Source organism: Stegodyphus dumicola, chromosome 4 (assembly GCF_044657685.1).
Source record: "Stegodyphus dumicola isolate Sdum_Otavi_A_Nest chromosome 4, ASM4465768v1".
Taxonomy (NCBI): Eukaryota; Metazoa; Arthropoda; class Arachnida; order Araneae; family Eresidae; genus Stegodyphus; species Stegodyphus dumicola.
The window spans coordinates 118,186,913-118,214,232 of NC_140771.1; the positions used below are offsets into that span (position 1 = coordinate 118,186,913).

The 27,320-nt window shown below is 31.0% G+C and overlaps 1 protein-coding gene across 6 annotated transcripts in view; it reads right to left on the reverse strand.

The window, feature by feature from the left end:
- The window catches only part of LOC118192138 (cytosolic carboxypeptidase 1-like), a 232,421-nt gene that overhangs the window by 29,056 nt on the left and 176,045 nt on the right, over positions 1–27,320 (reverse strand). For all 6 annotated transcript variants that reach the window (XR_015040756.1, XM_085815375.1, XM_085815376.1 and 3 more), the window contains 5 exons: positions 26,193–26,271; positions 25,932–26,088; positions 19,051–19,283; positions 14,260–14,386; positions 9,667–9,738 (listed from right to left, as the gene is read on the reverse strand). Coding sequence is in view for 5 of the 6 variants with exons in the window: in XM_085815375.1 (XP_085671501.1) it covers positions 9,667–9,738; positions 14,260–14,386; positions 19,051–19,283; positions 25,932–26,088; positions 26,193–26,271 (668 nt within the window). In the remaining variant the exon portion in view is untranslated. The remainder of the gene's footprint in view (positions 1–9,666; positions 9,739–14,259; positions 14,387–19,050; positions 19,284–25,931; positions 26,089–26,192; positions 26,272–27,320) is intronic.

Genomic DNA, 27,320 nt, shown 5'->3' on the forward strand with positions numbered 1-27,320 from the left:
TAAATTTTAGTACTGAATAACAACTCTTCTGCATTTAATATTAATATAAAATAATAATATATGTGTTTTAAACACCCAATATACATTACACAAAAGCACATGCAAAAAGATAACTGATTAAACATATCTTATTTACAGCTTAAAACATATTTACAGTTCATTGGTTAAGAAGAATATTATTCAAAATTTAGGTGGTAAAGGGATACCATGTTATAGTGATATATATTTTTTCAAAATAAAAGTAATTAAAAGTAAATTAAAAAGTCTATGACTTGCACTAAAGCTGCAAAGTAATAAACCAATAATTCATAATAATTTATAATAAGAAAACTTTCCATGTACCATGTGACTTATGATTTGGATCTAGCAAATAATTTGATGCTTACTTAGAAGTAAGATGAAACACTCTCTTTTAATTTAGTTCTTGTTAATTGATGGTAGATTGTTTTATCCCCTGGATGAGTTAATTAATCTGCCATCAATGACAATAGCTACTTTTTCAATACTTAAAATTTTACTTTTGGTTTTGGTATTTCTGCAATTAAAGATTTTCTTAGCAAATTTTTATATTTTTAAGCAAGGAGGTATCAAAAGTACTAATTTAAAATACTAATTAAAATTCTGACTATTTTTTTTCATTCATGGTTTTAAATTGAATTTGTCTTTCTAGGAGATGGTACATGGAAAGTTTTCTTATTATACATTATTATGAATTACCGTATTTGACGGTATATAAGATGCACTTTTTTCCCTAAATTTGGTCTCAAAAAAGTTACCTGCGTCTTATACATGAAGGACACAAGTTAATTTGAAATACTGAATGCTAGTTTTAGCCCGGATAAAGGTCTAGACACACATAACTTTTTCTACATCTGCCATAATTATTTTGCGCATGCGTGAAATATCTGTCGCCAAAAAGCGCCGAAGCTCGAAGCTGATGTCGAAGTTCGAACAGGTTCGACGGTCACATTACGTCTATGGAGCCTTTCCTTCTTTACATAGACTTTCTTTGACTCAGCCGACACACGTGTCGGTATCGGTGCTACTCTGTATAAATATGTCAGTATTGGTGCTTAAAACTATTTGTTTTAAAAAAATACCCAGGAAAATATGACTACAGGAAACAAGAAATTAAGCTATATAATTCAGTATAAACTAGGAGTGTTAAACTATGCCAAAGTGCATGGAAACAGAGCAGCAGCAAGGCATTTCAGTTCACCACCTACCAAAAAAATGACACGTACTTGGCGACTGCAGGAAGATCAACTGAAGACTGCTAAAAAACAAAAACATAACTTTTGACGCCCAGCTCCATCTTGGCCTGAACATGAAAATGCTGTAAAAATAAGGGTGCTACATAAGAGGAAATCTGGGATAAGTGTTTCAACCAAAATGATAATCAATGAGGCCAAAGGATTTGAGGAAAAACATGGGAATCAAAACTTTTCAGAGTCTGAGGGCTGGTGCTACAGGTTCATGAAAAGGCAAGGCTTATCAATGCGCACAAAAACAACTATTGCACAGAAAATGCCAGCAGATTATGAAGAAAAAATACTAGCATTTCATAGGTTTGTTATAAATGCACGCAAGAAAACTTCTTTTGAGCTCGGTCAAATAGAAAATACGGATGAAATTCCACTTACATTTGATGTACCATCCAACAAGACTGTGAGTATTAAAGGGTCTAAATCAATAACCATAAAAACCACAGGTCATGAAAAAACTCGATATACGGTAGTTCTAACATGTTGTGCTGATGGCACAAAACTACCACCCTTTTTCATATTCAAAAGAAAAACTCATCCAAAAGAAAAACTTCCAACAGGTGTAATTTTTCATCCAAAAGGCTGGATGGACGAAGTTGAAATGAAACTATGGTTACAGAACGTAAGGGCGAGGCGACCTGGTAGACTCTTAAGAAAACCCTCTCTTTTGGATTTGGATCAGTTTAGCGCCCATAGAACTGAAACCATAAAGAATAAAGTGAGAGAATTAAAAACCCAGATAGCTGTCATTCCTGGTGGACTGACTAGCCAATTGCAGCCTTTAGATGTATCAGTGAATAAGCCATTTAAGGAAAAAGTGGACAGGAGAGCCACATCACGCCCTCACACCCTCAGGTAGAATGAAGCGGCCCTCTATTTCACCTATTTCACAAGTGTGCTAGTGAGTAAAAAAATCTTGGGAGGACATAAAGGCTGAAGTAATTGTTAAGTCTTTTAAGAAGTGTGGAATCAGTAATCCTCTAGATGGAACAGAAGACGACGTATTATTCGAAGAAGGTGATGATGATATTCTCGTTTTCGATGATGATGATAGTGAAAAGGATTTTTATGGGTTTTTTTTGGAAAATATGACCTATTGTAACCCTTTTTCTGCATCATCTCTCCTCCTTGAAATAATTCTATCTTTTACATAAGGTTTAGTTCTTATTTTAGAGGGATATAGCAATTATTTCTACTTTGTTTTTCACTGCCACTGTTTGTATTAAGAACGGACTGTTCCAGCCTAATTAAGATGCAAAAACGAAATTTGATGTTACGTCATCTGGAAAGCCGAGTTGGGCCGATAGCTGATTATTGGTTGTCGTGAGATGACGTCATGCCTACTTCAGGTACAAGCATCTCGCATCACTCTGGCTTATTCCTTCTGGTTCCTGTTTCATTGCTCCTTGGTGTGCCGTTCCAGTGCTCATTGGAAGACGCAGTGGATGCGTGCCATCCAGCGGTAAGTACTATGGTTCCAGTCCATGATGATTTTTCCTGGATTCTGCAAAGCGACGATTTCCGGTGGTTAACTGCCGTGGACACCATCCTGTTTCCAAGGTTAAGCGACGTCAAATTCCAGACTATGATTCCCGGTGAGCAACAGCCGTGGGTGGCAATCTGTTCTGTGGTTCGGCGGTGTTAAATTAAAAGCTGTGATCTCTCGTGAGCAACTACGGTGAGCGGCTTTTGCCAGTCCAAGTGCACTCAAGGTTTAGTTTAATTTTTCTGGTGCCTTCTTGACCAAAAGCATGGATCTATTTATAGTGAAGTGAAATTCATATTAACCGCACAATTTTTGTTCTGTGATATGTTTTTCGCATATTGAATACCAGTATTCAAAGATCAGGTAATATATTTGCTGTATCATTAATAGTGTGATATTCTTTAAAGGAAAAAAACCCTTGGGGTTAATGAATAGTCAACTAAATGTAATTTTTGATAATGTTACACTCTTTAAGTTTCTGGTGTTGATTAAATTTATTTTTGGCATTTTTATTTTTATATATATTGTTAATAAATCGGTTAAGTTAAAAATTTTTTGTCTTCAATGTCTGCACAGTATATAACCTTAGGGAGCTTCTATTGCTATTTCTGCTAAAAGTTTTTATAACTTTAAACTTTGCTTTTGCATCAGTTTTGAAAGTGATTACAGTCTAATTTCATGATAAGCAGCGTTTTCCTTGAATCTTTTTTTTTTTTTTTTTTTTGTTCTTTCTGCTTTATTTTGTATTATGCTTGATTGCTTGCCATTCATTCATTTATTCATTATTGAAATTTACATATCATGTTCAAAATAGCTTGCCATTTGTTAATTTTCCTTAATAAAAATATGTTAGGTAAATGCATTCAATGATTGATTATTTGGCTTTTACGAAACGTGAGAACTAAAAGAAACCATATTTTAAATTATTGCGGTACCGTGCTTTCGCGCGGACTATTAAGTATTTTTTCCCCTTGTGTGTGGCCTTCTAAATAAGGGTGCATCTTATATGCTGTCAAATATGGTGTATATATATATGTAAGATAAAAAATTATGTACATCGGGCTTTATAATCTAAATTAGCAACAGTCTCTCAATTCCTTATTTTTATTTGGGTAATTCCTCTCCACATTCTAAAAGTAGTACAGTACAAAGTCATAATCCGGAATAAATCTATAACCCGGACCTCAAAGCTACAAACTTTCTGCGCATGCGTAAACGCATCATGCGTTTACGCATGCGCATAATACGTTTACACATGCGCGTTTAATGTATAACGGATGGTATAAGCTAGGCTAAAATTATCTAATTACCTATTTCAGTTAATGTTGCAGATTGCATTATTCCTTAATCTTCTAATTGGATCCGGCTTATTACTTTTTTCAGACTGTTAGAGCAATTTTATAAAAAGTAAGCTTGAACTTTCGATTATGTCAAAAAGAGTTTCCGACTCTGGAGCCGCAAAAGGATCTACAAAGCAAAAGCATGTTTCGGTGTACCACTTCTGATAGTGAAGAAAACAAATAGAGAGGTAATTGAAAACGAAAAAATTTCAATTGACAAGTTAGTCGGTATTCTCGACACAGCAATTACACTACTTGAACAGTGGAACTGAACAAGAAATTATGTCTGTTTACAGAATTAAAGAGAAAGTACTAGCACAAAAAACGAAGCAACTTAAACAACTTACATTGAAAGAAATGTTTAATAAAGTAAACAAATAAATATTAAGCTTTTTTTTTTTTTTTTTGTAAATTTTGATACCCTTTAGATCATAACTGCTCTTTATTTCATAAATTACGGTTTCATATTTTTAATTTTATAATTTCTGCATGCCATCTTATCAGATTTAAATTGATGATCTATAATCCGGAAAAACCCCTAATCCGGAATCACTGAAGTCACGATGAGTCCGGATTAAAGACTTTGTACTGTAATAACATTTCTGGACTGCTCCATTTCTAAATTAATCTATGTCCCATGGCTTGCATAATGCTGATGACATAGCTAGGTCAGAGCTTGAATTCAAAAGTTTGAGAACTGACGCCTTTCTAATCTAATCCAAAATCTTCTCTTGGTGAGCTTCCATATTGGAATTAATTGCGCATTTTCGTTTTTGTTTCTCTTCCTGTTATGATGCTATTTTGCTCTCTTCCTATCACAACAGTACCAAAAATGTAAATATTCTTGAATAAGCACCATTAGAGTGCCAAGTAAATTGTGGCTACAAATGTCAGTTGAAATAAAAATGAATATTTAAACTTAACTTGGCTGCCAAGTTTTCTAGTCATTATGGATTCAACATTTTAGCATTCTACACAATCAAAATTCTTCCTTTACATTTTAAGCTATCTTTGTGCTATGCCATCAACATTGCTACATTTTTAATGGCGGATTTTCGACTCCAGGTAAGAAACTACCTCTGAAAGCAAACCCAAATCAAACGATATGATGAGTTAACTTTAGGAACAATACAAAGGAAAGTTCATGGTATCTTTTTACAGAATGAAATTCCAACTGTGCAAAAAGTGACTAAAGTGATAAATGATGAAACTGATTTGCCAAATATGTCCTTTTGCACAGTAGGACAAGTGATGAATGATTTAGGATTTGCATACAGAAAATGAAAAGACTGTCAATTTTGATTGAATGTGACGATATTCAATGCTGGAGGCATAGATATATAAGAGATACAACAAAATATCACTTACAGGGTTGGACAATTTATTACACCAATGAAACTTGCGTAAATTTTGGCATTCTAAAACCAAAATTTGGGAGCTACAACTAGAAAAAGTGCTAAGAGAGCCTTTTGACGGTCTTTTAACAGGTTTAATTGCTCCCTCAGGAAAATGTTCAGGATGTATAGTTGTTCATATTGGTAATGAAAACAAATTTATTCCTGAAGCATGTGATATGGTCAAAGGTAAGAAAAAATAGATTATCATGGGGAAATGAATGCAGAATATTATGAGAACTGGTTTGAAAAAAAAAAAAAAAAAAAAAAAAAAACTTACTAACCTGCAACTGAATGGTGTAACTGCATTGGATAATGCATCTTGTCACAGTATTTTGTCTGAAAACATTCCTTATTTAAGTATAAGGAAAGCACATTCAGCTCTAGTTAAAAGAAAAAAATATTTCTTGAGAAGCTGATATGTTGAAAGCGTAACTTTTAGTTTTCATTTCTAAGGTTTAAAAAAAAAATTCAATTGCATCGTATTGATGCTGTAGCTGCTGAAGCCGGGCATACTGTGCTCGATTCGCCACCATATCATTGCGAACTGAATCCAACTGAACTCATATGGAGTAATTAAGATACAATAACATGCTGAACAAATATTAATTTAGAAGTCAAACAACAAAAGTCAGTGTTATACAGTCAAAAGTCGTTAATTCGGACCTCAAAGCTACAAACTTTCTGCGCATGCGTCAACTGCACGTAAGACCTTTACGGCTGCGAATATGCGTGTGCGCATGCGCAAAATACATTTATGCATGCACGTTTAATGTATAACGGACTGTATAAGCTAAGCTAAAATTATCTAATTCAGTTAATGTTGCAGATTGCGTAGTTCCTTAATCTTCGAATTGGATCCGGCTTATTATATTTTACAGACTGTTAGAGTAATTTTATAAAAGTAAGCTTGAACTTTCGATTATGTCAAATAGAATTTCCGATATATATTTACTAATATGTAAAGGATCTACAAAGCGTAAGTATGTTTCGAAGTCCATTAAACAAAAAGTGGAATTGCTGCAAAAAATAGATAAAGGCATAACCTTTGTTTATCTAACCATTCCGAAATCTGTTTATCAATTTCACACTGCTCTGTGGCGGGGGGTGGGGGATGCTGCGATGCGCAATGAATTGGAAGTTGATCTGTCAGCACTATCCTTATCTTCAGGGCAGATGTTTTTATTTTATTTGGCTTATAATTCCTTACTAAATGTAGTATTTCATCTCGATGTACTCCATCTTTGATATGATTTAAATCAAATTCCTCATCATTATAATTTGCTTCCGATAGTGAAGAAAGTAACACAGAGGTTATTGAAAACAAAAAAATTTTGAATGACAAATTAGTTGGTATTCTCGACACGGCAATTATAGGACTTGAACAGCAGAACTTTGTAACTGAACAAGAAATTATGTCTGTTTATAGAATTAAAGAGAAAGTATTATCACATAAAAAACGAAGCAACTTAAACAACTTACACAGACAGAAATGTTTAATAAAGTAAATAAATATTAAGCTTTTTTTTTTTTTTTTTTTTTTTTTTTTGTAAATTTTGATACCCTTTAGATCATAATTGTTCTTTATTTCATAAATTCAGGTTTCATATTTTTAATTTTATAATTTCTGCATGCCATCTTACCAGATCTAAACTGATGATCTATAATCCAGAATCGGCGAAATCCCGATGAGTCCGGATTAACGACTTTTGACTGTGTTTTCAAATTTTCACATGACTAGATTCGATGGTTTTACCGAAACATTATCCTCAACTGCAAAAGCGCAAATGAACGAGATAAGATAAGATAAGAAAGCCTGGACTGGAGATAAGCTACTGGCGCCATCTGTTGATGAAACCAGAACTAAAACATAATTTCCTTAAAGGCTGAAGGCAAAGATGGATTGGAATTAGGATCGTTAACTAGAACAGAAAGATTTTTTGAATGTGAAATGCTTCTAGAAAATTCAGTTCTCCAATGGAAGATGTTTTTTGAATAATTTTGGTAGCAGGAAAATTGAAAGTATGATTTTCGGATCAACAATGTTGGGCAACAGAAGACTTCTGTGTTTCCTTTTTTCTAACATATAGCTCGCATTCCTTGATGTGAAATTCTAAGGCTCTCTTAGTTTGGCCAATGTAAATTAAACCACACTGGCAAGGAATCCTATAAATACCCCAGGAATTCATATCCGGAATGGGGTCCTTGAGTATGAAACTCGGAATTTTATTGATGGGAGAATAAACGACCTGAAAATTAAATTTCTGCAAAATATGTGCAACTTTAAAGCTAATTGAGGGAAAGAAGGGAATGACAACAGAATTTTTATAATCTCCTAAAACAAGAGTGTGCCTTTTAGTGTTTTGAGATGAGAATTTTTTAACTGCTTGATTAATAATGTTGGGTGAAAAGCCCCTGTCAATAGCTATCGCTTTTAACTAATTTAGTTCTTCATCAAGGGATAGTTTGGAGGAGTAAATTTGAAGAGCATGGAAAACATAGGAATAAAGTGAAGCTAACTTTTGTTTAGTCGGATGACACGATTTAAAGTGTGGTGGAAGGCAAACCAATGACGGTTTACGGTAAACCGGAGTATTGAAGTTGGATGTGTTACGTGTGACCAGAATGTCGAGAAACGGAAGAGAATTGCAAGTCTCAAGTTCAAAAGTGAACTGAATAGCAGGATCAATGAAATTCATTGTTGAAAGAACTTTATTTAAATCATCTTTTTTACCTTCAGGGTAAAAGTATTGTCTACGTAGCGGAACCATACCGGGAAGTTTACAGTTTCAAACAATTTTGATTCATAATAATGCATGTATATATCAGCCAGGATGGGACTGAGGGAGCTAGCCATGGAAACTGAGGGACTGCAAGCAAACTGAGGGATTAGTATAGGCTTAATTAATTGGCATAAGATCATTTGCTTCTTAATTTTTATGTTTGTTTTACAGTTTAAAAATTTTAAATATTTTTCTAATACACTGAAATTTTGAATGGTAAACTCTTTAGTCATTAGACTGTAATCTGAAGATCTCAGTTTCCAGTACTTTTATTTATTTTATTTTTGATTTTAAACAGTAATAAAACAGATAGCTAAGACATACTGTAGGAAGGCAAATGTCTGGCCATGATTGGAAGAGTATGTCTCAGGAGACAATTAATGCAGGATATAATTTTTATAATGTCTGCTATAAAATACAGTCAAGAGTTTTTAAATAATCACAAATTAAAATCGAATTAACATCTTTAGAAAATAAATATCGAAATTTTCCCCTGGTTCATTGTTTTGGAAGCAACAAACTTCATAAATTCTTAAAAATTAAGAGAAAATAACTTACTACCAGATTTTCAAAATTTATATATTTTACTTCTAACTACGCGAACATTGGGAAAAAAGTTTAACCTAGACTACAAGGAATAAATACAGTATTAGTTCTTCTGTTTCAAGTTTTAAGTAACAAATCAGGTTTTAAAAGCCATCTAATTCGCATGTGTCACATTTAGATAACAGTGAAAAATTTCATATAAATTAAGACAATGAATAACATGCCCTACATTTTATGCTACAATGAATTAACAATTTTAACTTCAGCTTTATCTCATAAAAAGATTGTTATTTAAAAATATGCTGGATTTGGCAAGAAGTCACAAAATGTGCAGCGAATTGGAGGAATTGAATTTCGGCAGGTGGTTTGATGTGTAACTTGAAGAACAGAGTGAAAAGTTGTGAAAAGGTCGTTCTAGCAATGCATGTATTCTCAGGTTAGCTTGTCGTGAAGTATAGTTTCAATAACGTCAAATTCAGTAATTACAAATCAGGTAACTTAATGTGGTTACAGGAATGGAAAAATACTACACATATTTTTATAAATGACGACAACACTGATGATGATTAATGTGAATAAATAAATGGTATCTGAAATTTGTAAAAATTTTTGGCTGTTATAAAAAGCTCTTTCAAGCTTGTGCAGTAAAAGCGTTTTTAAATTTCTGACTATTTCCAGTGTTGGCATCTTCCACTTTCAGTTCATATCATTGTTTTACAATACAAGAAAAAAGAAAAATTTTGATGCCCTCTACCACCTTTTAAAATTTGTCCCATGAAATTAAAAACACTTTGTATAAGAAATAGAATGGCATAATTGAGTCTTTAATAAAAAATATAATGATAAAATTACCTTTCATAACCCAAGAAGAATTACTTTCTCCAGGATGAACTCGAGCAGTCAGAAAAATATATGGTCGCTTTTCTTTTTTTTTTTTTTTAAAAAAAAGAAAGAAACATTTTAAAAAGAATTTAATATTATGTATAATGAGTAACACAACTCTTAGCAGATAAAAACAACAGAGTGAATATGAAGTTAATGAATCAAAAGTTTTTGCAGAGCAATTTGCATTCAAATAATCAAAGTTTTCTTAGATTTTAGTTTTACAATCTAACTTAATGCAATACAAACTTTTTTCAAATGCTAGGACAATTTGATTCTATACAAGAAAACTCTATGTACATATTAATATCTAAAAGGGAGAAATTGAAGATAAAATAAAGGTTTAATAGAACAGAATTATAATTTACTTTGACAATGCTTTAAAATAAGTATATAAAGGTTTTGAAAGAGGCAGTCATAGACTTCATTTTCTTAAATACCGATTCTAAATATGTATGTTCAATTATAAAGTTTCTCAAAATATATTAATGAATTTTATGAAAGGGATGTCAATACTGTGAGTGTGAAGGTTCTAAAAAAAGAATATTTAATTTTATATATGATCCTCTCAGAGCAAAAAGTTCTCCTTGTAAAATATTTATAATGCTTTAATATATTAAATACAAAAAAATTACATCTATATGTCATATTTTTAGGCATATTAGTACTTAACAGTTTTATGGATACAGCCATAAAGTTAATAGCAAATATTGCTTTAATTGTTAGAACCACACATGACCAAACTAAAGCAGTTTCTTTTATTCATACACTAAAATTGAATACTTAATAGACAAATAAAAGGCTGACCACATTTCCCTCCCCCTGAAACTACAAAATCCCTTCCTGGCAGAGAGAATTCCCCCTTCCCACGGCTGAGAACCTCTGTCTTAGATGAATGATAAGTGATCTAAGTCAGTAAATTAATTCTAAAATATCAGGCCTATGGAGTCGGTAGGGAAAATGACCGACTCCGACTCCTGGAATTTTAATGACTCCGACTCTGACTCCCTCATATACATGCAAACATATACACATGGGTTACAGCTTATTTTTTTTAATATAAAAGAAGTAATAGATGCTACAGAGAAAACACTGATGGCATAGCAAATTATTTATATTAATTAGCATTTATTATGAAATGGAAAAACTGACATTAGGTATTTCTAACAAACAGTATAGCTTCGGCAATATTTTCTTTGTTGGAGGGCCATAGATCCAATTTGATAAACTTCAGAGCTGAGAACTTTCTACATTAACCTGAGTAGGAGGGAGAGCTGTTATTGTTAGGGCTACTTCTTTTAACTTTTCAAGATAGATTTTTGTTAGTTTTAAAAGAGGTGTCTAGCAAGCGCAATCATATTTCTCTATTTCTTCAAAGACCATGTAGAAATCTTGTTTGTATTTTTTCCTTTTTATATCTAAAGGCTCTTGTTTTTTATTTTCATTTGCTTTGCCTTAGCCTTTTCAATATTATACAAAAATATTTCTCAAAATCTAATTCATCAATGGAAAAGGATGATAGAGAATTGCAATGTCTGCAGTTTGACTGTCTTAATTCGAATTCTCCAACTGTTCTGAGAATGATTTCATTCTTAATGAAAGTTCACAGATGACTTTCTTTGCCTTTTTAATTTGTTTGTCATCCAAGAAAATTGAGTGTTTCAGATCTCCATACATTGAACCCAGCAAGATCTCATTGTCTAGCAAACTAGTTTCTCTTTTCTTCATTGAAGAAATGATTCCTGCTGCAGTAAAACCTCCATTTCAGAAAGAACAAACATCCCAATCTCGCCTCCTGTCAATTCTTCAGATTGCAGCCTTTTTGTGGCTATATAAGGTATAGAAAGAAGAGTTTTCAATTCTGCAAGATCATTCCCCAGTCTTTCTGTTAGTGAAACATAAGGGTTATCTACATTTCCTAAAAAAGTTCTTAATTCTAATAACCACTTTATCATCAAATATGTACTTCCTTATCGCATTGCTTGATCAATAATTGCTTTTTTTCCTGCTCGCTTCTTAGGAATGGCATCAATTTTAGGTGTTCTTGCTGCTATTGCTGCTTACCTAAATTTATCAGTGAGATTTGTAACTAAATGAAGTAACTAAATGAATCAGTTTAATCACTAATGGGAAATATCACATCCATCCTACTCCCTTATATTTATTTATTAATAGGTCAATAAAATAGAAAATAACTATTTATTAATGTATACAGTTCATAAACAAAAGTAATAACTCAACTTGTCATTAATTGTTTTCAATTCCTTTTAATTTCCTTTCAAATTCAAACTGTCCAACGAAAACTGGAGTCGCAGTCGACCTGTTTTTAGTGACTCCAGCTCTGACTCTTTTTACCCCCAAATCTGCCCGACTCCACAGCTCTGTAAAGTATCTCCATAATTTTGAAAATAAAAGTATAGCATCTTGCCCATTTACTTCATTAAGGCATATGGAACATCTTTACTTACTGGTTTTTTGACCAGCAAGTGTCGCAAAAGGTGTTAAGATTATATGCCAGAAAAATATATATGTTATATAATAGAATATCTCCTTATCCAAAGCTAAAATTGATTTAAAACAGTTCTTTCCTTATTTTGAAAACATTTTGTAAATAGAGATTGCATACATTTAGGGTAAACAATTTAGAAAATAAAACCTGAAAACACGTATTCACATATCCTATGACACCTTTAGCTGTCACTTCTAACACACTCCAACAAAGGGTCTCTACCACCTTTTTTTAGAAGCAAATTCTTGATAATATATACTAAATTAACAAATATTATTTTATTTTAAAAGATGCAAATTTTTGGTTAATACAGTAAACCCTTGCCAAACACGAGATTTATGTCATTAACACATTGCATTTTATGTGGCAAAATTGCATTCTACAAAGTTTACTTTATTCGGAAAAAATATGTTAAGTATAATTAAGAAAGTATGCATAAATTAAAAAAACAACAACAATATATTGTTGTAATTAAAAGGAAAAAAGAAATAAATGTTAATTGGAAGGATTTCTATTATAGCTTGATAAGTATGTGACACACTTATTTTCTTAAAAGAATAATGATTTTTCTTGGGACAATCAATGACACAACTCTTTACAAGTTTTACGGTAGGCAGCAGAAAGTTTTTCAATGCTTCTCATAAACTGACCCCTTCTTTTTTCATTTGGGTCAATCTCCATTGCAAAATCAGACAGTTCCAGAGGATTTTTTAACAGTTCGTTTAAATTCTTTCAAGTTAAAAATGCTTTACCTTCTTCATTATTGCTGCTATCATGCTGGCTGGTGTTATTATATAATTCAGTTCTTCACTCATCATTTCTCGATTAATTCTTTAACTTCTTCTTCCATCTTTAGACTCCCCTTGATAATTTTTCACAGCTAACTGCTTTTGCAATTTCTTTAGTTTCATTTTTAGTTCTTAAAAAATTATCAATAACATTTGGTTAAAGCTGATGCTAGCGAGCAACCGATGTTTTAGAATGAATGTTGAAGAGAGTATGAATGAAATTCAGTGTTGAACAAAAAAAAAAAAAAAAAAAAAAAAAAAAAGGAAATAATTAAGATAATGTGGATATGTGAAATTGTGTTCTGCAGATCTGTGCTCAACAAGGGTTTATTATAATGAAAGAATAATAACACATTAAAGAAAAATATTTATGCATCAAAAGAAAACTCATGCCCTCATACAACACCAGAATTAAGATCGGACTAGAGAATTATATACATATGCAAGCATGCCACAAACACAAATCACAGTGGGAAAATATTTAAAAATTAAAACTGAATATTTAAAAATCTGACAACATAGTACTACACATACTTCCTTTCTTCTAAGAATTTTAGTAAAAGGTTGTTAGACAAAGAATGTCTTTATTTTTGATTACATTAAAGGTGCCAACTAACAAGCAGTTGTTTCTCCTTCAGCTAAATATGGCACAATAAACCTGTTCTTTCTAAAAATTGCAGCTACAAAAGGCCGTTTTCCGAATGTATATATAATTATAAGAAATATTATAAATCTAATTATTTTGATAACTCCATCAATGAAACTTCATCTACTCCAACAATATATTAAAAAAATTTTAATTTCTAAAATTTACAAAAATATTTAAATTTATAGTAACTGTCATTAAACAAAATGCAACTCTTGATGATTTTATAGTTATAGTTTTTATTATCAAAACTGAGTTTATGATTTTGAAATTTGTCTCCAAATATCTATCTATCTATCTATATATCTATATCTATCTATCTATCTATCTATATATATATATGTAAAATTTTTAAATATAATTTTTTAGAACTTTTAACTACACTACAAACTGACCAAATCTTGAATACTCATTTTCCTCATTCAAAAACGCACATAACTAATTAAATGGTAATAAAATTGTAAATTTCTACTTCCACATGCACACATATAATATAGAGAGATATCTGTTCAATCTGATTACAGCAAACTTAGTTAACATTAATTACTGTAGTAATAAATTATAGCAAAGTGCTCAAGGATTATCTTACATAATATTAAGCTAAAAGGAATACAACTTACGATCCAATGGCTTAGCTGTTATTGTCAATAAGGGAACACTATTGCCTGATAATGTTTTACACAACTCATCCTTTTTGAAATAAATTGAAGTAGTATCATGACTATTCATCCAGTAATAAATATGTGTCTAAATGAAATGAGTAAAAAAATGACACAGTTTTTAAAATAAAAAATTAATTAATATTTTATGAAGTATTACATCATCTAGACCAAACATGTTTACATTTAGAAATGTAAATAATAGTGGCTATGCAAGCCATAAAGATATTTCTTGAACAGTTAGCTGTTCAACATTGTTAGATACAGTATACCAATTCATTTTCCTGCAATTCCTTTACTTAGGTAAATTTATAAGAAAATAATTTAGCTGATTTTTGCTACCAGCTTCAAATAATCGAGTTTATGTATGGTTCTTAAAAAGCCCACTGGGAAGAGAAAAGTAGGCTTGAATGTTTTTAGTAAATCTACCACCACCATCTACCAATTTCATCATTTAAAAGAGGAAGTACATATTTGAGCTACTAAAGAGATCACAATATAGATCTCAAAGTGAAAACAGGATTCAAGCAATAAAAGAAGCTTTTAACAAACTGAGATTTTGATGCATGATATTCATATAGGAATCATATAGTCCACACATCACAGTACTGTCAAAAAAAGGGGAAAAAAACTGATCCCTTATGTACTGAATCTAGATGAAATGGAAATACATGTCAATGACTACAGGTCCTAATTCCATGCTCACAAGCATTAAATAAACTGTATACAGGTTTATGAACTTGTAACATTGAATGTGTTCTATTTTAAGCATATTTAACATCTCGAGAACTTTTTCGTTGTTATTAATCATCCAGAAAATTGAAATTATTAACAATATCCAGATTTTTTTTTTTTAAGTATCTGGGCAAAGAGATAATCAATTTCTTTTAAAAACTTTTAGCACTATTAGCAATGTATCTGAATTTGACAGGAGTTTTATGAAATTTAGGAAGTGCACAGAGATTAGCAAACTTATTATTCAATTTGTTGGGACGAATTTGGAGTCTTTTAAGTAAGGTGGTAAATTTTTTTAGAAGAATTTTACTGTTGGTAGAAACTTGTTGATAAGTGCTGGTGCTAAGCAACTCTTTTTGAATAAGTTCAAAATAGAATTTTTTTTCAAATGACACTGAAATTATTACTCGCCTTGTCTATTTTGGTGATGATGAAACATTCCTATAGAAGCTTGATTTGATATTCTAGATGTTTCTTAGCGTGCTTTTGATTAAAACTGGGTAGACTAAAGAGTATTTGTTCAAAATCTTTAAAAACAGCAGCTTTCCATTCTAGAAAGGTAGTAGTCGGTAAGTTAGTTTGATTGCTAGCTAAAATAATAAATTTATTTAAATCACTGCTGAACTGCTTCAAGCAAAAGTTCTTATTAAGATAGAAAGTAGGATGAAATTTGGTACCAAGTTGCATAAGTTGTCGCAGGTTACAATCTTGAATGATGCTAAGATCACCTGTGACTATGTGTTTTTAATAAGGATCCATATCCATATATTTATTGTATTCAAGAAGCTGGCAATCACAATTGCTATTATCTACAACATCGTGGTGATTAACAATCATACTTCTTAAAGTTTTTTCAAACTTAAAACAAAGTGTCACTAGGAGCTGTTGGTTCGGGAGCAGATTGTGATGTTTTTTAAAAATTTGAGGAATTTGGAGCTGATCATACAAAAGGTGCTTGAATTGAACCGTACAAAAAAAATTTTTTATGGAAAAAATTACTTTTTTTCAATTTATAATTGCAAAAGTCGATAATTAAGTCTTTGACAATTTGGTAAACTAGAGATTGTTTTTTAACTTTATAAAGAAGATTCCATAATGTGACATCTTTAAAAGCATGTAGTAAGTTAATAGAATTTTTAGTGAAGGCATGCTTTTGAAAGAAGGAACAAAATTTTTTAATTACTATATCCAAATCCTGAGTGGGAAAAAAAAATATTACTAGAATTTCCACCTCTTTTTCCTCTGGAAGTTTTTGTACTAAAAAATTTAAACTGTCCATATTGCTTGTCTGTTAGTAGTGTTGTTGAGATGCATGTTGAGCCCATAAGGATAAAGTGTTCTTTTTTGCAAGAAGTAAATTGATTCCAACTTCAATTTTGTGTCAGGTACAATATCAAGAATACTAATCTCTATGTTGTCAAAACTGTGGACTTGAAAATTCATAGTAGAACAATCTCGAAAAATAAAAATGCGAAAGTGAAAATATACAAAATTATACTGATAAAAATGAATCTCCTTTTATTGAAACTCCAATTTAGAACTCATCAGGCGAAAATGAATTAAAGCTTCATAAAAGTCGATTAATATGTTTCAAAATGTACAATATGTAGGAGAATGAAACATATTTTCAAAACATATGAATCAACTTTTATGAAGCTTTAATAATTTAATTTTGAAAATATGTTTCATTCTCCTACCTATTGTACATTTCAAAACATATTAATCGACTTTTATGAAGCTTTAATTCATTTTCCCCTAATGAGTTCTGAATTGGAGTTTCAGTAAAAAGAGATTAATTTTTATTTACATAATTTTGTATATTTTTCCTTTCACATTTTTATTTTTCAAGATTGGTCTACAATGAATTCTTTCTTTAATTGGATTAGTTTTGATATTGCGTTAAACCTCTTATTTACAGTTGAAATTATTGTATTATAGAGGAATTGCCTTCCTTTTATTCCAATTTACTAATTAGTTTAGATACTTTTAAGTTTATTCTATTTCAATCCTGCAGGTATAGTGCATGACGGGTTTAAAAACATTTTTTAATTCTAATTTTTATATATATATACACAAATATAAGAAATAAAGTAAAATAATATAGATATATATATAAAGGTTAGAACTAAATGAAAGCAAATGTGCTAAGTATAACCATCTAGAGTATTTGATTCAGTGACTCTCACTCATTTAGAGCAAAAGGATCAAATTGTAAGTATAAATAATAACTGCTATCTATGTCTTGTTACAATATAATGTCCAGACTCTGGATGACCAATATCCAAAATGATTTAAAATCGAGACCCCCAAATTACCAGTAAATTTTTTTTCTTTAGATTTCTTTTTTTGGGGGGGGTATGCTTTATGCATGCACATCTGATATTTCTTGATAATAAAACATGTGAAGAATCCCGATTCTTTATTTCACTTTGGCACTAAATAAAATACCTCAATATTAAAGAAACAAACACATATTGCGACAAATATGTGTTGTCAATAATTCGGCTCTGTAGGCACTTTTTGCTTAGCAAGCATCTCAAACCAAAACATTCTACATCAAAATGTTATTGATTTTAAACTTAGTAAATAATTTATATCCCTGACCCCAACCTGGCAGATTATTATTTATTGCTTCTATCACCACATATTTATTAGCGAGCAGCAGCTTGAAAAATGACACATGCAACAATGTTTAAATGTTTTTTTTAAATAATAGTAACTGATTACCAAAGAGCAAGGTAGCCTTTTATGTTGACATTATTGCTTGGTCATGATTACAGACTTTAACTACATGCAAAGATTACATTTAGTACAGTTTGAATTGAGAATAACTGATTTGTTGTTCATATGAACGCAGGACTAATGCCAAAGCTAGTGTTACCATATCAGCTATCAGAATTTTAGTCAAGCAAATTTTTTAGAATTTAGAGAAACATCGAGCAATGAAATTATGGGATGGCAAAATTTTTAGAATTTAGGGAAGGTACCGAGATTGAAAATTTAGGAGCAGGAAAATATTTAGAATTTAGGGAGGCTTTTGAAGCAGAATTTAGGATTTGCAGAGACTGCACCAGAAAAAAGTAAAATGGAGACATTCATTTAATAAAACTGTAATTTCAATGAAATTAAAAATGATAGATGGAACAAAATAATAAGCTGCTTTAAATCAGAAAGTTTACCCCTTCAGGACAGGTGTATCATATATGCATCAGCAGTTAATCCTCTTACGAAACGGCATGTCGCTTAGCATGAAGCTAACCTTGGAGGTGGTGTGTTGCACCAGTGGTAGTGTTGCACCAGTGGTATCACCTGGCTGGTAGCAACATTTGGGACTGATACATATATAACACACCCATCTACATAGGGTTTTTAATTCAACAACATGCTGTCATGAAGGGGGCTGAGGGATGAGCACAATTTGTTACATTAATTTAATTCCTACAAATCTAACTCTTTCACCTTTCCCCACTGCAAAAAATAACTAGTATGAGCAACATCTCATTCCAAAATGTGTCTTAGGAGTTTAGATATTATTTAGGTCACACAGGAATATGCTACCCCACACAACTACTCGAGGGCTGAAAGAGTGGTTGTAGTTAGCGTCAATACAACTTCAATCAGTATTTAATGTCATTGACATCAGTGTCATTCCCTTGCCAACAGGTGTTTGAAAGTGATATGCCGGAATTTCAGGCAGCCGGGAGAAAAATAGCTTTTACAGCATACCAGCCTTTTTCTTGAATATTAAATTCTCTTTTTCTAGACTTTCTGAACAGTTTTTTTTCCTTTTTTTTTTGCCAGTAGTCCAGAGTTCTAGTTGTTAGATCATTCTAGATATTGGACCTTGTACTGAAGATACTTTTTAAAATCTCAAATTCAAATTAAAAAAAAGCATTCAAAATTTAGAAAAAATTAAATTTTAGGATTTAAAGTTTTTAAATGTAGCTTAAATTAAAAAAATTCTTCAGCATGTTTAAAAGTACAGAAAAATATCTAAAAAGAAAAAGAATTACCAACCTGAAGAGTTGAAAAGGTATAAGGATAATGATAGGCAAAATAGCAGACATCATTGGAATGTTGGAAAGTAACTGTGAATGTTAACGTATAATACGGTTTATTTCTAAAAATTGAATTGATTGAAGGTCCCTGCGTGAAATGGTTTCGAAAATAACATATGTTTGAGCCTACTCTCATCCAACCTTGTTTTTTCTCCACATGATTCCTGACAGAAAACATGACAGGACACATGCCTGAAATAGCAACAATGTGTAACTTAAGACATTACGGTTACAGATGAAATATGAAAAATAAAATTATTTACATTCACCTTCATATAAGAATACTTTTTTTTAAAAACAGAATGGGCTACTTTAGAAAGGAAGACTTATTAACTACAAAATAAGAGTAAATGAAGTACAACATTTTTTTACACAATTATAATAAAAATAATAATTTGCACATATTTGCTTTGATTATTATGTTTCATTGCAATGAGATAAACTTGATTTTATTGATAACAGTAAAATCAGCCTCTTATTTCTTAATTTAATATGGAACGTATAAAAACAGGAAAAAATAAAATATTCTAGAAGTAATAAAAAATTCTCCTACTACCCATTAACAAACTGCTAATATTTTATTTTTTACAGTATTACAACACCTTTATAGCTATAGTTCGTGAATTCAGCAGCTTTTAAAATAGTTCTATAATATTATAATTAAATTAGTTCTATTTAAAATCTTTTTAAATGATTTTATAAAATAATTTAAAGAAATTTTCAAAACTTTTCCTACTTACTGAAATACACTTCTACTCAAAGGCATTAGTGCATAAAATTTATTTTTAGTCAAACCGTTAAAACCCAGCTAAGCAGTTACAATACTTCTGAATACTATCTGTAGAGTAGGTGTAATTTAATGTGATCATGTTTGTCCATGTCTATTTTAATAACATTAAATGATGAAAAAAAATCTCATAAGTAGAAATATATAAATACTTATTTTCACAGCACTTAAACTACAAAAAAAAAAAACTCGTTACTAGTGTATTGTCCTCAAGCTTTATGCAAATGTTCTTTTTTAAAGTCATCTAATGTTTTTGGAAATTATTTGACTCATGTTGTATCTTTATTTTTAATCTTTGAAGGGCATTTCCTTGTATCGGCATTTATAGGGAATTCACTGATTTCATCTTTATGTTCTTCAAAAAGTTTATTATATGATAAGCTTGGATTTGTTCAGAATGCCCCTGGAAGATATCTTCTACGGTCTGAAGAAGACAGACTTTCATCTGATTATTCTCAAAATCAACAATTATTAAAAATCTGTGCTAAACTAAGCAAAAGGCTGTTTTTTCGCCTAACTTTAAATGGTTGATTAAAATAAAAACCAAGCAGTTTGTTGCCTTAACGACATTTTTCAGTCATTAGGCCCTTTTTAAAATTTATTTTGAACTTATTTGCAGAACTTAATTTAATTTAAGAAATTTATTTAATAATATTCTGATAGCATTAACTAAACTGTTGATAGCAATAAGCAATGTACTTTTCATGTTTTCATATAAAAAGTGGACAGCATTTTGCAATTCAATAACAATATCCAAATGATAATATTAACCATGATCACATTACGTGGTGTCTAATGTATTTATTTATTAAAAGGGGTAGATGAAGTTTTAATTCTGCTCTATGCTGCACCCATAGACCTGTTATATACTAGACGGAGCATCGCCATTCAAAACCGGGTGAAAAAGCGGCACAGGAATGAGCTGCAGGAGTTTGGGCATGAAATGGAGCTGAACCCAGACTTGGCGTACTATCGCCATGGCTGGTGATTTTTCCCCCCTCTTTTCTTTCAGTTCGAAATGCAAACTTGGAAAGATGTCATTTCGCATTGTCATTGCCGCTGAATTTGCAGAAGAGGTTAGATCGATAAACACCAGCCAAAATTAATAATTTCCCTAAAATTGGACACTTTATTTTAAAATTTAAGCCAGACAAATAGCCATACTAGCTTAGCAGCACAAAGGTAGACAAAGAGAAAAAAGACAAAAACAGAATGAGATGAAGCAGTGTGCAATAAATAAAATATATCGGAAAAATGGTAATAGGAATAAATAAAGTACAAATAAAATAAATATAAAAAAAGATTTTTTTTCATTTAAAAATAAATAAATAAATAAAAAGTGATTTAGACAAAGTATTAATACATACTAAAGATAGTGGATGAAAAATAAAATAATTAAAAAATTAAAAATAAATAAAATTCATATATATATATACTTATTGTAATGCATAAACAAGGAGCAAAGATAATTTAAGAAATGATTTTGAATGAAAATGAGATTAAAATAAAACAGGAAAATTATAAACCTAAAAGGAAAAAAAAAAGGGCCAGGAAAAAAATAAATAAATAAAAAAGAAGGTTTTTTTTTTAGTACTTAGGACAGAATAAAAAAAAAAAAAAAAAAAAAAATAGATAACATAAGAAAAATGAGTGAAAACAGAAAATTGTACAAAAAGAAAATTTTATATTTATACGAAAAGGAAATTTAATGTTAATAAGGTGTATTACAGAGAACTACAGAGTAGGCCAATCAAAGTGAGATATTAAATTAAATGAATTAAAAATGAATGTCAATATAGCAGATATAAGTTAAAAGGAATTGAGAGAGAGGTAAATAATTAAATTATGAAACAAAAAAGTGCTAAATTAAGACTTCCTTTTACTAGCAAAAAATATATATATATATTATGCACGTTGCACAATGTAATTGCACTTATTTTAAATAATTTTAGAAGGTAAAATTTAAATAATGTTTATTATTTTAAAAAAGAAACTTAAAACTATTAAAGTTTTGAAATTTAACTGCTATATAATTACTATTTTCTTAATACTTAACAAATTCTTAATATTGGAATAAATGCCAGAAACATGATATAAGAAAGAAAATAAGTGATTGAAAGTAAACATATTTGTTATATTTGGATGCAAGAAAAGGGGATAAAATAAAGCCATTCATGTCCCCCCCCCCAAAAAAAATAATTTTATGCAGTTCTTACACAATGTTACATGAGCATTACCAAGTATTAAATACATACATTACTACTTCGCACATGTCCGCATAAGCAAACGCATACAAAGAATATTTAAACAAACGCATTCAAAGCAGTCCGTTGGCGTATAAAAAATGTCGCCAAAGCAGAATACTAGACTAATTAAAATTATATTATATTACTAAAATTTTAACATTTTTTTCAGAACACAGTTATTAGAAACATACATATATATTAATATACTTTTATTTAAATGTTATTTCAAGTATGTATATATTATATAAATTTAGAAAATCTATTTTTTATTAGAAAGTGGCAAGTAGAGTGGATAAAAAAAACCTATACATTTTATAAAATTAGGTTTTAAAACATTAGAAAAAGCTCTCCTGTGAAATGTTACTTCTCCACCTTTCACGTATCTGGAATTACATCAATATACGGAGCACGAAAGTACCATTTTTGAAGTCCGAAACAATGCGCGTACAAGCAAAGCACTTGCTTCTCACAAATTCTCCATAGAACTGTAATGGTAAGGAAGATTCGCGGGAAATACGATCTGGGAAATGTTCCAAATGTCACGTGGTTCCCATTCCTGTTCCCCTTCAGGGTTGCCGTTTCTCTCTCTAGTACATTACAGCTCTATGGCTGCACCCATGTAGGCAGTTGCTGCCAAAGTCAGATCTGCAAATTCTCTAGAATTTTCCAAGGCTCTAAAAATGTTCACTGATGTTCTATGGTATATCAGGAGCTCTGCAGTTTTCAAGGATTTAAATATTACTTCCATCAATAATCGCATTTTCAATTCTATTTCAAGATTTCATGATAATTGTGAAAGTCAATGTTAAGATGTCATTAATGATACTGAAAAATAAATATACTAATCATAAAAATATACAAAAAAAAAAGGGAGGACATTTTTCATTCTGAAGAATCGTACAGGTTTCTTGTCTTCATAATAATGTTTTTACCCAGTTTTTAATTTGAAAAGATCCCTGTAGGATTTACAATAATGATCATATGCATTGATACTTACCCAAAATGACCAATTTCAGACAACATTTTAAACACAGACCGAATAAAAAATCTGAAAGAATTCAGATTTTAAATTATGTCCAAAGGAGCATTTTTCAACATTTTGTGTGTTACCTTGATTTATTAAATATCATGTTCTTTGCACTTAAACCATAAAATTCAGTTCAATAGCAATATCGCAAAATAATTTTAAAATGAGGATATCTTGAGAATTTCCGATACACACTCTCGAGCGCTGGAGATAAAAAGGTTTTTTTTTTCTGTACAATGTTGCCATTGCTTGCTTTAAAATCCTTGAGTTTGATAATCAAAAATTCGTTAAAGTTCTACAAAATATGAAATCGATAATAAAACAAATTCCAAATTTCAAATTTGGGCTTCCAGATGCCCATATTCGCAGAAGGATTACGTTATTCAAAATTTAATGGCTCTAGGTACCATTGTTTTATCACAATGCGAGAAACATTCATACATTTATGCAGATTCTTGATTATTTAATTTCTTTAAATATAATACAGGGCGATAATATTTGGTGGCAACAATTTGAAAAGTGAAACAATGCTTGTAGTGAATCAACACAAAATGCAAAAACGAAATTAATAGTCCTTCTGGGCAAATTGCCTCTTTAGACTAAAAATTATTTGAACTTTTTAAAGTAAAGCATTTCTTTTCCACATTTCATTTTACAGGTGTTCAAATTCAGATACATAGAGGTAAACTACAGTGTTTGCAACAAAGACAAAACCAGTGGGAAAGAGAAAATACAGTTAAACCCCCAATCTAATTCTCAGTTCATAAATAATTTGGTTCACAAAAACATTATACGTACAAAAAATGCTTCATATGACAAAAGTGTCTCTACAAATATTCAAGAGGGTTACATCATATGTATAAAAGGTGTTTTGAGGTAATTTATGCCTCATAAATAATACTCAGAGACTTCTGAAAACATTATTTTAATACATTTCCCACTACTTAATTCTGATTAACAAAGCCTGCCAGCAAGTGATGTAAAGGACCTTGAATTTGGCCAGCAGGAAATTATGGATAGATTGGGCTGCAGGCAGAGACTCTGAGAACTTAGATACTTTAGGACATATTTGTTACTTATGAGATTGTATCTCTAAAAAAAGTATGGGTTAGGTTTGGTTTGGTTTATGTGCAAAGCGTCCAGGGCTATCTGCTACGAGCTAGGAAATTAACAATAAAAATATGGAGAAGATATTAAAGAAGAACTTAAATAAACTCAAGGAAGAACTACAATAACTTCAGAAGCAGCAACAAAAGGTGTTTGTTAAAGAAATATCTTCAAAAGAAGAAGAAGGAATAAAACAGATTCTAGTTCTCTGATAAGAAAAAATTGTGTAAAATAATTTTAAAGTAATTTGTGTAAAGTTTTAAAGCAATGTGTCACCCTGATAAAGCAATAGCAAGCTCTATTGCTCCTCCATATTTTTATTGTTAATTTCTAGCACTAGCACTTTCAAAGATAATGCCACATCTCACTATGAAAACATTTTAAACTGTTGGTAACAATGAACTAGAATCCCACTGTAAAACTTTGATCAAAATAGAGCCCCAATGAGTCTCAAGCAGACATGAGCAATGCTTAAAGACAAAGGCAAAAGAAGAAGGCCTCCTAAAGACACTTATTTATATTTTTATGGAAGGGAAGCTAAATTATTTCATGATTCTACTTATGTGATCTAATTTCTTTCATACAGATATAGTAAAATTAAGTTTTAATTTATTTTAGCTGTTTAATATTGTGTTCACCTTTTTAATACATATTTAATGATTTCCATTGATTCTGGGCCAAGGACTTGTGCATAAAGTATTGTTGTAAAGTTTAAATAAGAAATTATCTGTGGTCCAGAAATGAATTAGTTCTTTTGCATTAACTCCTATGGCAAAATTGTTTCAGTTTACGAATAGTTTGGTTAATGAATGGCTTCAGGAATGCATTAAATAATGAACTAAAGTTTCACTCTATTGCCCCCCCCTTTTTTTTTTAAAGCCCAAAGGGCGTTAGCTCAGAAGGGCTATTAATTTTGTTTTGCCATTTTGCATCCCTATAAACGTTGGTTCACTTTTCAAATTGTTGCCATCAAACATTATTGCTCTGTGTAATATTTAAAGAAATTAAATAATGAAGAATCTGCATAAATTATGTATGTTTCTTGCACTGTGATAAAACAACGGTACTTAGAGACATCAAATTTTGAATAATGTAATCTCCCACTGAATATGGGCATCTGGAAGCCCGAATTTGAAATTTATTTTATTATCGATTTCATAATTTGTATCACTTTAAACAAATTTTTGATAAACAAACTCAACAATTTCAAAGTGACCAATGGTAATACTGTACGGAAAAAAAGGGAAGGGGAGGTTATATCCAGCACACAAGACTGTATACAGGAAATTCTAAAGATATGCTCACATGATATTGCTGTTGAACTGAATTTTATGGTTTAAGGGCGAAGAACAAATAAAGGTAGCACACAAAATGCTAAAAAACGCCATTTTGGGCATAATGTAAAATCTGAAATACCTTTTGTATTCTTTTAAACTATTCTTTTAATTAAAAAAACATATACAAAACTCCTCGTGTTCCACGAGGCTTACAGAGGTAAGTAAATAACTAATAATACAAGAAGGTAACAATTCAACAATAAAACCATAATATCTAGTTTCCCCCCCCCTTACTGATATGTGCTATCATCAAACAAAATAACAAAAACATCATACTATTGAGAAACAACAAATTACAAGTAAGAAATACATAAAAGGAAAATTGTAAAAAAATACCCTCGTTAAATTGGCTTGTGGATTTTTCCATGTTGACAATATTGAATATATAGGGTATATCGGACTTCATTCCTGAAACTTCAAAATAAAACCATTGCAGATGGCATTTAGAATTGATGTCAGGATTCAATATTAAGTCATACTCTCCACCACCCCTCTACAAGTGAAAAAATATTCCTTAGCACAAATTTAAAATCAGCATGCTCTTTATTTCATAGAAGAGAAAATTAATTAAATGTTATCTATGATGATATGACTAACCCAAAAAGCCTTCCTTAAATTTCCACTTTCAAATCTGGCTTCAAACTGTAAACGGTCACTTTGCTGTTCAGAATAAATCCTAGGAAAAAAAAAAAAAAATATTTTAATTAGTTGGTATTTGAAAACATAATCAGGCATAAAATCAAGTAAAATATCTAAAATTAAGCAAAAAATACCTGGAATAATGCTTATTCTGTTACACAAAACATTAATTTTTGTAGCAAAAGCCATTGAAAAAGATCATGAAAACAAAAATTATCTCATGTAGAAGTAAGTACCTTTAAACTTTTTTTAGTAATTTTTGCTGTGATACAGGAAGCTATTATATTTCAATACGAGGTGGGATTCAAAAGTTGCCGGATTGAGTCTATAATGTAAAAAATATTATGAATTAAATTGCAGAAACACATCCTCCTCTGAAATAAGACCTTGTGCAACAACATACATTTGCCAGCGCCAGTAAAGTTCATCGAAGCATGTCTGGAATCCATTTTTGGCCATATCCTTTAATTCAGCCTGTGATACACATTTAACTTCATCTGAAGATTGAAATCACCGACACTGCAAGCATCTTGCCAGTGCAGGAAATAAGAAGAAATTGTAGGGTGCGAGATCAGGTGAATAAGGAGGATGAGGCAAAACAGTTGTTTTCAGTTTCACAAGAAAGTCATTGATGAGTAGAGATCGGTAAGCAGGAGCGTTGTCATTCAACAGCACCCGTGACTGCTCAGCCCTCATTTTTGGTCTCTTCTTCCAGATCGACTCACACAAACGATGCAGGATTTCGATGTAGATTTCTTTGTTCACAGTGCACCCTTAAGGGATAAATTCCAGATGTGTAGTGCCCTAGATATTGAAGAAGACCTCTAGCACAATCTTTCCTTTAGAGCGACCTTGGCAGAATTTACGCTTCCGTGGAGATTGTGGTGATTTCCACGTTGCTGATGCTCTCTTGGTTTGCGGATCGTACAAAAAACACAATTTCTCCTCTCCAGTGACAATTCTGCCAAGTAGGGAAGGATCTTTGTTAACAACCAAGATTAAGACTCCCAGTATTTCCATACGAATTCCCTTTTGGTCTGTGTTTAACATGCAGGGAATGATGTGTTAACATCATACCCTATGCAT